The sequence below is a fragment of the Zootoca vivipara genome, chromosome 2, assembly GCF_965207765.1.
Source record: "Zootoca vivipara chromosome 2, rZooViv2.hap1.1, whole genome shotgun sequence".
Classification (NCBI taxonomy): domain Eukaryota; kingdom Metazoa; phylum Chordata; class Lepidosauria; order Squamata; family Lacertidae; genus Zootoca; species Zootoca vivipara.
This window is the reverse complement of record NC_142584.1, coordinates 23,408,479-23,424,686: the sequence shown is the minus strand read 5'-3', so window position 1 is coordinate 23,424,686 and position 16,208 is coordinate 23,408,479. Positions and strand designations below refer to the sequence as shown.

General features: G+C 46.1%; 1 protein-coding gene across 1 annotated transcript; it reads right to left on the bottom strand.

Annotated features, from left to right (window-relative positions):
* Positions 1-1,593: 1,593 nt before the first annotated feature.
* On the bottom strand, positions 1,594-9,918 carry SOX9 (SRY-box transcription factor 9). The gene is made up of 3 exons (XM_035104079.3): positions 8,442-9,918; positions 5,814-6,067; positions 1,594-4,922 (listed from the first exon to the last, which is right to left on the bottom strand). Exons 1-3 carry the CDS (start codon positions 8,870-8,872, stop codon positions 4,108-4,110), a joined length of 1,500 nt encoding a protein of 499 aa, XP_034959970.1. The 5' UTR covers positions 8,873-9,918; the 3' UTR covers positions 1,594-4,107.
* Between the last annotated feature and the right edge of the window lie 6,290 nt (positions 9,919-16,208).

The following is a 16,208-nucleotide window of genomic DNA, read 5'->3' as shown; positions in this document are numbered from 1 at the left end:
CTTTCCTTCTATTCTTAATCTGTGGTAGGAAGATTACGTCTGAAGTTGTGTATGAAAAGGCTACCTCTAAATGAAATGCAAATGTGTGCAAAAATGTTCCTACAGATTAAAAAAAAGTTTTTAGATGTTCTTAATTGATTTTTTTATTTTAAAAAAATCAATGTATTGTTTTACTGCTTTTTTGTAGGTTGTTCTATAGGCGTTTTAGGGGAAGAAAAGGCAGGATATACATTTAATGGGGAGGAGAAAAAAAGAGTGAGACATGTCAGGAAAGGTTTGGAGTGCATTTCATTTTGTACACTGTACCCCATTCTGTTATGATGAAGGGTTGGCTGGAAATATCCTAAATAAATAAAACAAGCCCTCTCCCCAATTTCTGCTTTCCCCATTCAAATTCTCCATTTCCCCAAAGGGGCTTTTTCCCATGTGGACACGGTGCAGAATTTCTTCCATGTGTTATCTACGAATGGTGCAACTATGTCTGAAATTTCAAGGTGGTACCTTTGGAGAGCGACTGGTATTTGCATACATTGTGTGACCAGAGTGGGGTGCGGGGACGACGACACACCAAGCCAGTCCATTCACCCTCCGTCGACCCTTTGACTTGTGCTGGGAATCAATCTCATATAGGCAATGACAGTCAGAGATGACTTGTTATTCCTATGGTTTGAAAACCCCGACATTAATTTCAGAAGCAGCCCAAGTATCAATGGAGATACTGGAAATGAGAAGTCGTGAAAATTCTTGGGAGTGTTGGTAACTATGAAATGGTGTCTCTCTTCCTTAATCTGTTAGCAGGACTTTTTTCCCCCCAGCAGGAACGCAGTTCTGGCACCTTTTAGGTGGGCACCATTGCAGGCCCCACAGCAGGGAGGAGAAGAGGATGGTGATTTCTGGCACCTTTTTTCTAGAAAAAAATAGCCCTGGGCACATACACCAACATTACCTCTATGGGAGACATGGATTAATCTATCCATTTAAAGAGTTTTCTGAGTGGGCCACAAGGCTCCTGTCAGAACTGGATACAGTTTGGGAACTGTGGAGGACAGATCCATTGGGTCAGTGACAGGTATGTTTTGACCTAATAGTTAAAGCTATGGTTTTCCCAGTAGTGATGTATGGAAGTGAGAGCTGGACCATAAAGAAGGCTGATCGCCGAAGAATGGATGCTTTTCAATTATGGTGCTGGAGGAGACTCTTGAAGATCAAACCTATCCATTCTGAAGGAAATCAGTCCTGAGTGCTCACTGGAAGGAAAGATCCTGAAGCTGAGGCTCCAATACTTTGGCCACCTCATGAGAATAGAAGACTCCCTGGAAAAGACCCTGATGTTGGGAAAGATTGAGGGCACAAGGAGAAGGGGACGGCACAGGATGAGATGGTTGGACAGTGTTCTCGAGGCTACCAACATGAGTTTGACCAAGCTGCGGGAGGCAGTGGAAGACAGGAGTGCCTGGCATGCTCTGGTCCATGGGGTCACAAAGAGTCGGACACGACTAAACAACAACAACAATTCATTGGTCATTTTTATATTAAAAAAGGAGGTACCATTGCTTCAGTTATGGATACGGCAGTTAAACAAGCTCCACTTCATTTAAAGTTTAATAAAACGTATATTTATTGCAAACAATAATATACAAAAAGGTAAGTTGTACAGAGAACCAAAAGGGATTTGCAAACAAAATGACCAAAACGGAAACAAAACGGAAACCCAGCCTTACCTAAAACTGATTTTTAAAAAGGAAAGATTGTTTTTAAGTTACAGAAATACTTTAGAAATATCTGCTTTTTTTTAATATAGAAGTAGAAAAGATACCATATTATAAGAGTGCTTTAAGATTTTCTTCTACTGTATTCCCTACAAAACATTAACAAATATAACTTTTTTTTAAAATAAAAAAGTTGGCTATCTTTTTTTTTTAAAAAAGCAACCCTTAACTGTTCAGCCACCGCTTCACCAAAGGTCAGATTCCTTGCCCTAACTATCCTCCCAAATCACACAGTGTGAAGAGGTGGAAGGTGAGCCACACACTTTGGGAGCTACCAACCAAGAACCACTGCTCCACAGCTTTCGTTCATTTCCATCGAGCTTTCAAGGGCCAAATATGAGCCCCATAGAAATGTGCAAGCCCCATGGAAAAGAAGAGGGCTTACAAAGCAGCAGGGATTGGTGGCTGCACCCATTGTCGCTTTGCTTCTCTTGAACAGACCAAGGCCTGCCCTAGGACACCCAAGGATGGTGGCGGAATCTCGAGGTAGTGGAGTGGATTGTACCACTTTGGTTTGCAAGTCGGGGGTGGTATCGTTTCTTTCGAATGCTTCCCCTTGCCCCCTGTAAAAGAACTCCCTGCAATTATAAACAACAACAACGATGGAGGGTTTAAATATAAAATATCCCATGCAGGAAGCATTAAAAATGGCAGCCCCAACAGTAGCCTCAAAGCTTAAGTGGTACAGTCCATTCTACTACCTTAATCCTGCTGGCCTGTGTACTCCCAGGCCCTACAGGTATATGTAAATCTGGAAGAGCTGAGGCAGAAAATAAGGCAAATGACTCAGTGATACACTACATTTGCAATCTTTTGTGTCTACAATGAAAAACAACGACATATTTTTTTTCCAGTTTATCCTCAAACAGGAGGGAAAAGAAGAAGTAAGGAAGAACAGAAAAGAAGCAGACATATTTGTACAAACCTAAGACACATTCTGAAGGAATAATAATAATAATAAAAAGTACAAAAAAAGGAATGAGAGAGATAAATAAAATAAGGGGGTTATTGATTTAGACCATAATTTAACGATTAGGCACCATATACCGACTCTGGAATTTCTGTTTACATTACAAGAACTTCTAATGTGGAAGGGGGAAATGGAGGAAAATCTCTTGATTAAAAAACTCTTCCTCCCCCCCCCACAAAATAAATATATATACTTTTTATTTAAAAAGAAGAAGAAAAGAAAAAACACACACACCGGTGCTGTCATCCATGACCTTTGTTAAAGTAGATATCCCTGCCCTGCCCTGCCCTGCAAATTGAGTTCATAATGGAATTTGCGGCGGGGGGGGGGGGGTTGTTTTCTGTATGGATTGGTCAGCATCTGTTTCGCACATGGGGAGGGGGCAGTGTCAGGAGCTGAAGAAGGGGGGGTCATGGTAGGATTTGTGGCATTATAATCTGGTGCTGCTGGTTGCATTAAAAGAGAGAGAGAGAGAGAGCTTCAGACCTTTAAAAAACGGTCTGAAGCCTCATATTTCCCCTTGGCAGTGAGAGAAATAATCACACAAGCTCTCTTGGAAGATATTGCAGGTTTGCTGTTAAGGCTTTTCAATAGTGTTTCTTTAAGGCTTAAGGTGTGGATCTTTCCCCCCCCCCTTTCAAACCTCCCTCCTCCCCACAAAAAAACCCTTTTACTTCCCAGCTGGAAAAATAAAGTCTCTTTCCAAATCCGCAACATCACATTGAGTAACTGACCACTGGTTAGTGAAGAGCTTCTCCCCAGTTTGCTTTTCCTCTATCCACTTTTTTTTCTGCCTACAAGAGAAAGACCATTAACTATACAAAAATACCTCTGGCTAAGGCATGCCGTTTTTGCTAAGTGTTGTTTAGCTGTCAAAATAAGGAGCATTAAAGAGAGAGAGAGAGAGAAAGGTTTCTCTAAAAACAAGAAGTACAATTACATGTAAAATCCCCTCAAATTGGTAACGAATCATACACAGTACATACTAAACAAAACAAAACAAAATACTTAGAATAGAGCCTATTCCTCACAGAGGAATACTCTTGAGTTTTGTAATAATAAAAAAATTATTCATTTTTCATTTTTAGTTATTGTTAAAAAATAATCACCAAGTCCATACCTAGGCGAACTAAGCTGGCTGTTTTCGGAATGAAAATCACCTCCAAAGCAAAGGTGCTAAGTCCACCATGGAATGTTTATTTATGGAGCAGGATTCTCCAGCTGATTTCGGAAGGATGCTGTAGTACAAAAGGCATTCTGGGATTTTCCTTTCTCTTACTTGTTCACGTGTAGCTTGCTTCTTCTTTTCTTTTTTTTAAAAAGAAACTTTCACCAAAGTCTGAGGACGCTTTGCTGTCCGTCAAGAGCCTACGGCCTGGTGAGCTGTGTGTAGACAGGCTGCTCCCAGTGTTGCGGGCTGTGGGTCTGAGGAATGGAAGGCACCCCCGCAGTGTCTGCAATGGGCGTGTACATCGGCCTCTGGGCGGGGTTCATGTACGTGAAGGTAGAGTAGAGGCTGGAGCTCTGGCCGGCGGCATGGCTGTAGTACGAGTTGGAGCTCTGGTGGTCTGTGTAATCGTACTGCGAGCGGGTGATGGTGGGGTAGGAGGAGCTGTAGTGCTGCAGGTTAAAGGAGCTGTAGCTGATCTGCTGGGGCGAGTGCTGCTGCTGCTCGCTGTAATGGCTGGGGCTCAGCTGCTCGGTCTTGATGTGTGTCCTCTGCTGGGCCTGCCCTGGCTCGCTGCTCAGCGTGGTTAAGGTGTGCTGTGGTTGCTGGGGGGCCTGCTGTGGCACTTGGGGCGGCTGTGGCTGAGACGGCGGCTGCTGCGGGGGCGGCGGCTGCTTGGACATCCAGGCATGCCCTGTGCTGGCTGGAGCAGCTGCTGTGCTGCTGATTCCATAGCTGCCAGTATAGGTGACTTGGCCGGGCTGGCCATGGGTGGCCGGGACCCCGGGGTGGCCATTGGGTGGGAGATACTGGTCAAACTCGTTGACGTCGAAGGTCTCGATGTTGGAGATGACGTCGCTGCTGAGCTCGCCAATGTCCACGTCTCGGAAGTCAATGTGGGGTGGCTGCCTTCCTCCTTCCTGCAGGGGGCGCCCTTCCCGTTTCAGGTCCTGCTTCCCGGGCTGCACATCTGTTTTAGGGGTAGTGGGAGGGGTCGGTGGCCCTTGAGACTGTCCTGCAGGAAACACAAAAGAAACGGTATCCGTCAGAGTAAGCATGCTACTTTCCCCTCCACCCCTTTGAAGTCAAAACTGCAGGCAAGCCACACCTGGGCCTATCTTCCTACTGATAAGGGGTCCAGACAGAGTGCCATAAACTGCTGGAAATCTAACAGCAGCCATTTTTTATATATCTAAGCAGGAGGTGTTGTATTACAGTGATAATTCGATTAATGGTTAACTCTGTCTGGAGGTGAGCGAAAGGAGAGGGTGGTGGTGGAGTGACCGGTAATAAGGAATTGCCACTGAAGATAGCTGCAGGGCTCCTGAGATCAGTTGTTTTGTACAGCCAAAGGGATTTGTACCTGTGAGACTGTGCTCTGCTGAAAAAGAGGGCAGAGTGCTGTTCATAGAACTGGTTTGCAAAGGTGCAAACTGGATTGGGAAGTGTTGCCGGCAGAAGCAATTGCCTTATGCAAAGAGAAAGCCCTTTCGAATGTCCTGTGTGCAAATGATGCTGTGTGCTGTTGTCCATGAGACGTACTTGCTGACAGTGGTGGCCTAAAGAGGACCCACACATCTGCACGTGCTTTGACCCTATCACACGTGCTATCCTCTTTCTGTTCTATAGAGATGCTTCAGGGTGCATAAGGGCAATAGATTGCTAAGTGCACTCTTTTTCTGCATCCACCTGAATGGGAGCAGCCTAATTCATTAAAAGTGTAATAGACAGCTCTCTTGGTTAGAGCGTGGTGCTGGTAATGCCAAGGTTGCAGGGTCAATCCCCATTTGGGACAACAACATATTCCTGCATTGCAGGGGGTTGGACTAGATGATCCTCAGGGTCCCTTCCAACTCTACAATTCTATGATTTCTAAAAGCAGAACCGCGGCATACAGCACACTTACCAGAATGTTCCCCGGGAGAATGCACTTCGCTCATGCTGGATGAAGACTGGGGAGAATCCGCCTGCAGGGCCTTGAAGATGGCATTAGGGGAGATGTGAGTTTGCTCAGATCCTTCCTCTTGCTCAGCCTGCCCATTCTTGACCGACTTTCTCCTTCGCGGCTGGTACTTATAGTCTGGATGGTCTTTTTTATGCTGCACCCTCAGCCTTTCTGCCTCCTCCACAAATGGGCGTTTCTCACTCTCATTCAATAACCTGGGTGAGACAGAAAGGGCCTTGTGGTTACTTACAATGGTGTCAACTGCAGAGATTTCCAGAATGTAGCACTTAGGTCAGATTTCATTTTGCAAAAAAAAAATAATCACTCTGTCTGCAAGAGCACTGTCCCAGGCAGCTGTTGAAGGCTGCAAAGTTGTGCAAAATGGGCTTCTGGTCATACCAAGGCCATGATCCAGATATATGTGGACATAGGACATTATGCCAAAATATCCAAGCGGCATAGGAAAGCTGGCAAGGAAGGCAGTTTTTAGACATCCTGCTATCTGAGTATTCTCTCTCTCCCTCTCTCTCCCCCGCCCCCAAGTTTAAGAGCAGACTAGAAACTTTCTCTGGGACCTCTGGGCACTGTCAGGGAAAGGACTTGGTTGTCCAGTACTGCTAAGTTTGCCTCTGCTTGTTCCTTTTCTACATCATCTTAGGATCCCTTTTGAGAACTCCGCTCCTCTTGCAAGAAATTAGCAGAGTGTTTTGGCTACTTTCAAAAAAGACATAACAAAAATCGAGCCGCTACAGGGACTCTGCTCTGGCCCCTTACTTGGAATTTGGTTGGAGCTGGAATTTGGTTGGAGCCATCACTCTATTCCCACCCACCCCCACCAACTAACCCAGGACACACTCACAGGAACACAGATTAGGATGCCAACACTTTGGGTGCCTCCAGGCACCCGCACAAACTGCCCACCTTTTTTTTTTTTTACAGCTAAACTCAACAGCAACAACCACCTTTCATTTGCAAATACCATTTATCTCTCTCTCTTTTTCTTGTGGAAAGTCACAAGCTTATGTTTCAATCAGTTGACTCACTTTTCTCTTAACTCCCTGCTCCCTCCCTCCTGTTGCAAGTCATCCTTCCAACTCAACCTCCTATTGGTCCACACTTGCCAACTTACACCAACAATCATCACATACCCAAATGTGTGCCATTCATGTTTTGTCTTGAGAACAGGGCTTGAGTTCTCAGAGCTCAACCTTGTAACTTGTTTGTTTGTTTTTAAGTGGGCTGGTGTCTACAAAATAAATTATTCCTGGGCATGTGCACAGCATTTTTTTTTAAGCAGATGGGACAGCTCTCTCCTAGGCATGAGCTCAAGGTCACTTTAAAAATAAGGGATATAGCACTGCCTCATCATTTAGTTTTTCTTATAATGCAATCCTATGCAGGTCTACTTTGCTGTGAGCCCCTTTGAGTTTATTAGTACTTCCTCCTGTGAAAGTATAAATTACAGCCTTATTTTCAAGTGTTGGCATCTTAGGGAACACAGCAATGCTGCCAAACCAGAGCATGGCCTTGCCCTCCCTCTCTCCCCTAAGCTAAAACAGGACCTCAAATATGGACACATACAGGGGTGCCCACTTGAATAAAATATTGGGGGTGGTGGCACGTAAGCCCTGCATAATAGATCACATGACACGGCACACACACACCATTTTAATGGCAGTGCCCATTAACTTTTTTGGGGGGGCTGCCCCCCTCAAATATTTTAATGGAGGAAGGGTAAAGGGACCCCCTAGGAGTTAGCTCCTATGGACATATATGTCCACAAACCAAGGTACAAACAACATTTTGATCCAGAACTTCTCTTGTAGAACCCGATAACGATTGCACTCGGAAGTAGCTCCTACCGAGTCCAAATGCCCGGTTAGCCACCTGCATGTGAAGTTCAAGGGACACACTCTCCAAGAGCTGCGCGTTAGTTGGGCTCTCTCCACGCTACCTCTGCGGAGGAGGAGGAGCTCAGCATGGAATCTCCAAGCCCCAGATTCCCACCAACCACCCCGTTGGAAACGTCTGTCCCTGTTAACCTACATTCTCTCTCTCTCTCTCTCTCTCTCGTGCGCGCACCCAACCCACGCGTGCAATTTCTCCTTTGTGGCCCTGCTCCTGCAGAGCAGGGAGGCAAACTTGAATTTTTATTTATATATATAGAGAGGGGGGGTATTTTCAGATAAGCCCCACCCCACATTATCGATCGCAAGACGTGGCACACAAACACCATTTCAATAGCAATGCCCATTAACTGGGGGGGGGGCCGCAACTTTGGGACCTCGGGCCCTAGGAGCTGGCGTGGTGATGCCAAACTAAGGAGCCAACTTCTAGGGGCTGAGGTTCCTAGGCACCCCCATAAAATATTTGAGGGGGCCAAACCCGCCCCCAGTTGACGGGCATTGCCATTTAAATTATGGGCGTACACCATGTCTTCTGATCGATTATGTTATTTATTGAATATTTTATTCAAGTTGGCACTCCTGAAGCTAAACAAGCTGAGATCCTTTGCACGCTTCCTCCGGAGCACGCGTGCCGGCGCCCCTTTGGCAACCCGCTTCCACTGCACCCATTCCCAGCGCTTACCTCCAGAGTTTGCCCAGCGTCTTGCTCAGCTCGGCATTGTGCAGGTGCGGATACTGGTCGGCGAGCTTCCTGCGCGCGGCCTGCGCCCACACCATGAAGGCGTTCATGGGGCGCTTGACGTGGGGCTTGTTCTTGCTGGATCCGTTCACGCGCACGGGCATGGGCACGAGCGTCCAGTCGTAGCCCTTCAAGACCTGGCTGACGGCTTCTCGGATGCACACGGGGAACTTGTCCTCGTCGCTCTCTTTCTTCAGGTCCGGGTCGCTTTTGGGGAACGTGTTCTCTTGGGGACGCGTGTTCTCGGTGTCCGATCCAGAGCCCGACGGGCAAGGGGAGCCGGCCGAATCGTCCGACATGGTGGGGCTGGGGGCGCCGGACAGGCATTTCTCCTGCTCCTCGGTCATCTTCAGGAAAGGGTCGAGGAGATTCATGCGAGAAAGCGGCCCAGGGGGGGATATCGGTGGAAATAAAAAAAGCGAGCAAGAAGGGGTGGGAAGAGGGGGTGGGTGGGGGGAGGAAGAGGAGGGTGGGGAGGGGTGAAAAAGCGAAAGTGGCAGGGTCTCTTAAAACTGCATGAAAGGAGACGAGCCCAGCGGCAACGACAACGAAAAGTTTGCAAGGGGCACCAAAAATGTCTCGCCTGGGTTGCAGAAACTGGAAAGAAGACCTCGGATCTCAGACGCTTTTGCAAAATCGCTGCTGCTGTTGCTGCTGCTGCTGCTGCTGCTATTTGCTCTCAAGCAATGGACATGTGGGCAGCTTTTTCGTGGAGGGGTTGTCGGAAGAATATATATAAAAATATATATTCCACCCCTTTCAAAAAAGGAGAAAAAGTTCCTCGGAGGTTGGAGGGTAGAGAAGGGGAAGAAAGAATTTATATATGCAGTATATATATAAAGGCTCCCAAAATCACCTAGTCGGTTTCAAGCTCAGCTCTACTAACTCTCTCTCTGGGTCTCTTTAATAAATACTCTCCTCTGCTATTTCACCTTAGAAACTTTCAGCCAATGGCAGGCCTGCCCCTGGAGGGCTGGCACACAGCTGATTGGCTGAAAAGTTTTTTTCTCTCTCCCCCTCCTTTCTCGCCGCTCTCTGAAGGGAGGGGAGAAATGAGCGCAGATCTCAGAGAGGAAAATGCGGGGGGAGGGGGGAGAGGGAGGGGGGAAAGAGAAAGTTTGTCGCGCGCTGCAGTTGAGCCTTTGTACTTCCCAACTCTTGCGCTATATATTCTTCCGAGTAAACTCTTCTCCTTTCTCTTTTCTACTTGTTGATCTGGGCAGATTTCTGCTGAAGAAAAGGCATGAAATCTTCCCTAGCAGATACGTCATCGCTCCGGTAAAACTGCAGAACAAACGCTTGCTCGCTAGCTCTCTCACTCGGAAAGAGCTTAGAGCTTCTCTGTATGTATGTATGTGTCTCTGTCTGTCTGTCTGTCTGTCTGTCTGTCTGTCTGTCTGTCTGTCTGTCTGTCTGTCTGTCTCCCCCCCCCCCAGCTTTTTTGTTTGCTCATCCTAATGCTTTATCCATACTTAAAAGTTTCAGGAAGAGAAGGCAAGGTTGACCTCAGGCGCTGTACTGCAACTCACGGCGTGAGAATCTGACCCAGAGGTTTAGTTTTAAATACCACCCCCCTTCTACGCTATATACTTAGGCTAGGACGACTCCTTTTAAAAATGGTTATCTTTAATTTCCCTTACTCTGGTCTTATATTGTGCAAAGTAGGGTTAGTGGTGGGTGGGTGTGAATGACAGTAACACCCTCTTCCAAAATATTCACGCTGAGAGTGATCTGCTGTGTAGGAACATAACATGACCAAATTTCTATTTCAAGCAGACACGACTTTCCACCGTAAAAGTCAACAGGTACAAGCTAACATTCAACCCAGGGGTTTAACTAGGGAGTAAGCGCCACGGAAAGCAGCGGGACTTACTTTCAAGTAAACCTGCACATGAGCTACGCTTTTTAGAAAGGGTTGGACCTATGGAAATGATCATCAGCTACGCATCCTGCCGGGAGGGATCTAATATATTTTAAATCCCTATAATTCAGGATTTTCTTCCTCAAGCGTGATCCTTCATCGTAAAGACAATACTTGGATTTACTTGTTAGGCTCGCTCACATGCTCCCTTCCAAGGCCAGACGCGAAGCAGGCGCAAGGGGATGCATTATGAGTCGAAATATATCCCCATCGCTCCCCGCCCCGCTGCTCAAACCACGGAGAAAGAGAGAAAAGTTTTCTTCTTCGTTTCATGTATATATTCAGATGGATCTCGTTTCAGAGACGTCTGTTGTGAAATGTTTTTGATTCGTTTTTCGAATCAGACGCTATGCCTACTAACCTCAGGTCTTTTCTATATATACACACGCGCATACATATTACCTATTAGCTTTGCACTGTTTCCACAATCTTTCCTTAAAAGTAGGTGACACAGCAAGAGGAAAAAGTTTCCCGACGGATATAAAGAATTCACGACATGGGGATGCGCTCTGGCACAACCGCACAGCTTGGCTGCGCCAGAGAAACGACTAAGGAGAGAAAGTGGGCGCAGTTTGCGATTGATTCGCCTTTTGATAATCCATCTATCGAGACGTCATATGTGCGCATCCCACTGTCTCGCTTAGCAATTCGACAGCCCGTCAGTTGTGGGCGCTTCCCGCATTGCAAACTCTTTAAATCATTAGCTGTCATGTTGCCTTCCCTAGGACAGACGCCATTCCATTGCCTTTTTGCTTTGCTTTCCGTGCACTTTTTCCACTCTCCTTTCAGACTTTTCTTGGAACTTTTACAGTGACTTACATATATAAACAAATCACCTTTGCTGCAGATCAAGTGTCCTTCTCCTTTCCATCCAGAGGGGGCACCATAGGCTCAGAAAACTAACCCCGACGTTTTCAAGGCTGCTAGACGCTCCTTCAAGGTGGTGTACACACGCGCGCACACACACACACACACACACACACAGAGAGAGAGAGAGAGAGAGAGAGAGCGCACCGCATCCCCCGAAGAGCACGCGCACACACTCGCACAGATTAGTCTCTGGCGATTTGATTGCCACCCCTTACAACATCCAACTGTAAATATGTAGCCAGCCTGTCCGGGTGAAACGGCTTCGGAGTCAAGGAAACTGATAAAGATATCAAAAGTTTCAGAGACAGTTCATTTTAAAACAAACAAACTGCTTGGGATAACGCGCGGGGGGGGGAGCAGATCGTCACCTTACGCATCTCTTCTTTATCTCCGCACCCGCAAAATTTCCCCATGCTACCATTTGGATGACAATTCCTTTCTTTGCCTGTTGCATTTGTGTCCCGCCCCCCCCCCAAAATACAGATTGCTCTCGAACACCCCTGGCTATATCGACTTTTCCTGCCCCCTCCAACCTAGAAAAACCAAGTCATGAAGGGGAGGGGGATTTAAAGATGCAGCCCTGGGTGCAACTTCCGATTGTGCACGTATGTGTAATAAACTCCTATTGCTCCAAGCGCAATAAACCCCATTACGCACAAGCCAACTTCTAAGTCAGCGTGTCTAGGATCTACTTCAGCGATTCAGACGTACATGACGCGTTCCACTATGGCTGAAACTTATCTCAGTGTGTCTTACCGCCCAGTTTAAGTGGTACCAAGGGAGGAAGAAAGGGAGCCACCCTCTACCCCCCAGTTGCTGCCTCTTCTCCTTGTTGGATTCAAGCGATAAATTAACCCCCCCCTTCACATCCTAGTTTCCCCTCATGTGTTTCCACTCCCAGGATACATGGATAGGATCGGGCTGCAGATATGTGTTTTGAGAGGTCCGGGTTAAAGGACTCTATGCATGCCTCTCCCCAAGAATCCCCTAGAGAGGACTTGATCGAGGGGCTATTGCATTGCTGCCTCGAGGCAAGGTGGGCGCATGTGTTTACAGTTAGTTGCACACGAAGAAGAGGGCTGAGCCCCTGTTAAGCAACCTAGGCAGGGCTTCTTTCAAGGGCGGGCGAGTCGCACAGGGGGGTGCCCTAGATGGGTCGAAAGGACTGTCGTGGAAAGGATCAGGCGGAGAGTTGCCCGTTGTCGCTTGCCAGCCGCGGCGCCCCCGCCGTCAGTTTGGGAGGACGCGTCTTTTCCAGATTAAAGAAGGCGCAATCCCCCCCCCCCCCCAAGCAAACAAACCCGAAAAACGCAACGCGTTTCTGCCTCGGCCGCCTTTGGACACTTGTGTCCTGCGGTCAGGGACGCATAAAATCCTGCGAGGACTCGAGGAGTCAATCTAGCTTGGATCCCACTTAAGGGACCCAAATCTTCTTTTCCTTCCACCACCGAGGCAGACACCTTCCTGCCGTTGTCACGGGCCTGGTGGCGAGGAAGCCACATGCTGCCCCTTCCTGAATGGCATTTTATACTGGTGGAATACCCTCGTTTCTTCCCTTCCCTTCCCGCTCCCCCCACCTCTCGCTCATGGCTCTTGTGCTGCCCAGCTCTTCTGCCAGGGCACCCCTGGTCTGCGAGAATCTGTGCCTTTTATCTTGTAAAGTATTGTATGTCTTTAATGCGGCATTAGGGCGATGCAGAAACAGAAGAAAATTAAGGGTATAATTGTGAGGTGCGTTTCCCTTTTGCTGTCTTCCCAATAAAACAGTTATCTCCCCCAAAACTATGTAGTTAACACTGGAAGAGTTGAAAGATAAATGGGCTTTGAAAACATGGTTTGGGAAACCTTTGACAAAAGTAACTCGAAGAGGGAAAGGAAAGCTCACGTTTTCCAGAGTACAATGTAATCTTCTTATCCTTTGCAACGCTTAGAGTAACTTTTCACTCCCCTGGAGAGAGAAACAAATAAATTCGTTTTGCACAATATGTACCATGAGTTTTTCCTTTCCTTTCCCCCGTTTTAAACCTAGATTCAAATTTTGAGCAGCAACCGGAAAAGGCTTTTAATTTTATTTATTTATTACAAAATATATAAATAAACTTTGGGACAAAGTCATTTTCTTTTGTCGAGAAGGTGGCTTTGTTGCATTGATTTTCTGTGCTAAAAAAGCAGAATATTCCAGCAAAATCGCAGCGAAATATTACTATTCACCCGGCCCCCCCTTGCTCGAAAAGAAAAGAAATAAAGCCTACAGACTTGGTTGAAAACTGAGTAGATATACGGTCGGTCTGGTGATGCTTGATGGGCGATTGGCAGAAATAAACCAAAAGAACAATTGTTTTGTTCGGTTGAAAAAAATAATCATGAAAACTACTGCCTATTCAAACCAGTTTTCATTCAAGAATAGAAGCTCTTCAATAGTCTTCGCTCGATATTTTTTCTTTAAAAATTCTAAGATTAATACATTAGAATAATAACCATGATACAACTTAATAATAATCCAAGATCCATTGATCCGTCCTAAACTCGCTGGTCATCGATTCTTCCTATCCATACACAGACAGGAATCTCAACCACCTTCCTCGTTTCACGTTAGACCTCCCCTCTTTTCAAAACCTTGAAAGGATGTACTAATAAGAGTCGCTTTTAAGAGGCGTTTTATTTTTCAAAAGGAGCGTGCTTTTTTCCTCCAAAAGGGGGCCAGACAGCGTTTATAGCGTTAATTTAGAGGGCTTCCCTGTTGTGCTAATTCAGGTCAGTGGGATTCGTGTGTGTGTGTGTGTGTGTGTGTGTGTGTGTGTGTGTGGTGGGGTGCAATCTCTGTTTTTCAACCCACTGAGCGAGGAAATGAATTCCAGAGAGATGGCTGTCTCGCAAAACAACGGCAACCGTCGAGCGGTCCGCTTTCCCCGGGCGCTCCAGCGGCTCGGCGGTTGCGCTCGAGGCGCATCTCTGCGAGGGGCAGAATCTCGCAACCTAAAGGCGCGCGCAAAATACCTCCTCCTCCGCCTCGCCTCCTCTTCCCCTCCCCTCCATCCCCCCCCCCTGAAAACTTTAGGGATTTCTAAAGCCCCTTTGTAACGGATCCTCCTTTTCCTCCCCTCAGCCCGCAGGAGCATTCAACGCGCTGAAATCTCAGGCACCAGAGCCGCAGTTGGCAAAGTGTGATGTCACCCACAGATGCTGGTGACGGAAGCTTAGAGCAGACGAAAGTGGGTGGCGGCGGCAGCGGCGCCGGGGCGGTGGGTGGGGGACGGGAGAAAGCCGGTGGGGGAGGAAGATGCAGACTGTTTTGTATCCGCGGGGTTGGGGAGAGAGGGGGGGGGAATGAAGGGTGCCGAGATGATGCTCTCCCGGCCCGAAACTGCCTAAGAATGGACACTTATTTGGAGGAATAAAACGCAGCAGAGTTGGCGACGGTGCGCCAACACTTCCCGCTATGTTCTGGAAGCGCACGAGAAGCGGTTTTTTAAACACATGCGCGCGCAGAGCCAGAGGCTAATGGAAAAAAGGACCCTGGATTTTGCTTTATGCAAATTTCTCCTAACTAATGCATTCCACAAACGCAGAGATCACCGATAAGATTAGGTGCCGTTTTATACACCCCGCTCCCCAGTATTTCCTAGGCATGCAAATATCCAAAGTTAAATAAAGTATATTTTAGGGACCTTTCCTTTTTTAAAAAGTTCCCCTTGAAGCCTTTCTCTTGCTTTTAAAGAAGGGTTACCATCCCATATCTCCGAATAATATTTTATTTCTTCCTAACCCCCACCCACCTAGTTCTAGGGGAGGAGCTGGAATAAAATATGCTAGATATATATCCAAATGGCATTCATTTAGTTTTTAGAATTAAACGAAAATGCTTTCATGGAGGATATAAAATTTCTGTTCTGGTTGTTCTAATTCTGATAAACTGATGTGTTGGATGCTGTATATTTCGACGATACTTAACCTGCTCTCTCACTTATCTAATACAAATGGAAAGTGATAGATGTTCATCTGACCATCTCTTAAAGGTGGCTAGCAACCCCTTGTCTGAAATTGAAAAGTAAAGTCAGATTTTTTAATATATTTGTAAAGGCTAAAGAATATCAGTGTGGCTGTCCTGTGGTAGGAGAGATACTATATATAATATGCATTATACTATACAGTATACTTTACTGTACTATATAATAATAAAGCATTATTATAGTGTGGCAGCTTTAGTGACTAAAGGTTGTAGATGTAGAAGTGTTTCTCTTCATGAAAGACTGGTAATGTCTTGTTAAGGTGAGCAAAGCTTAGCCACTCAATAAGTCTAAATTCCACCAGTCTGGTTGTGGATTTGCTCTGCAAGTGCTTGAAAGTCTCATTATCCCCTTTGTTTTACCTCCACCAAGAATACACCAATGGGTGTTGATGAGGAGGGTTAATTTACATTTTGGTGCTGGATGAATATGATGCCTTGTTTTTTTTTGTTTTTGTTTTTTTGCTTTGCGTGTATTAAAGAATTAAAGGATACTATCTCAAAGCTGCCTTGAAAGTTTTCTAAAGATGCAACGTACAATTATAAAACAAGTAAATAATATAACTTAGAACTCTGGTGAAAGGAGGGTCCTCTTAAATCAAGTCATTCTCCAATATATACTATTTGTCAAAAGAAAACTTTAAAAGTCCATTAGTCTAAATTGCCTCCTATGCGTAATGACCCAATTCAGCTGAAATGAAGGTCTTTTTAAAATCCTGCTGGTTTCAGTCAGAGATAATTTAGCAAGTGCTTAAACACATTTCTCCTGCAAGCATTAGGATCTAAAAGTGCTGCAATGCATGGAGGAAGCAGAGGATGGCGAAAACAACAACAGCAGCAGCATTCCTGCTTTTATGTTTAAATTAAAGTTCAAATGCTGTAATTGGTTATATATGTTACACTTAGTAATTTA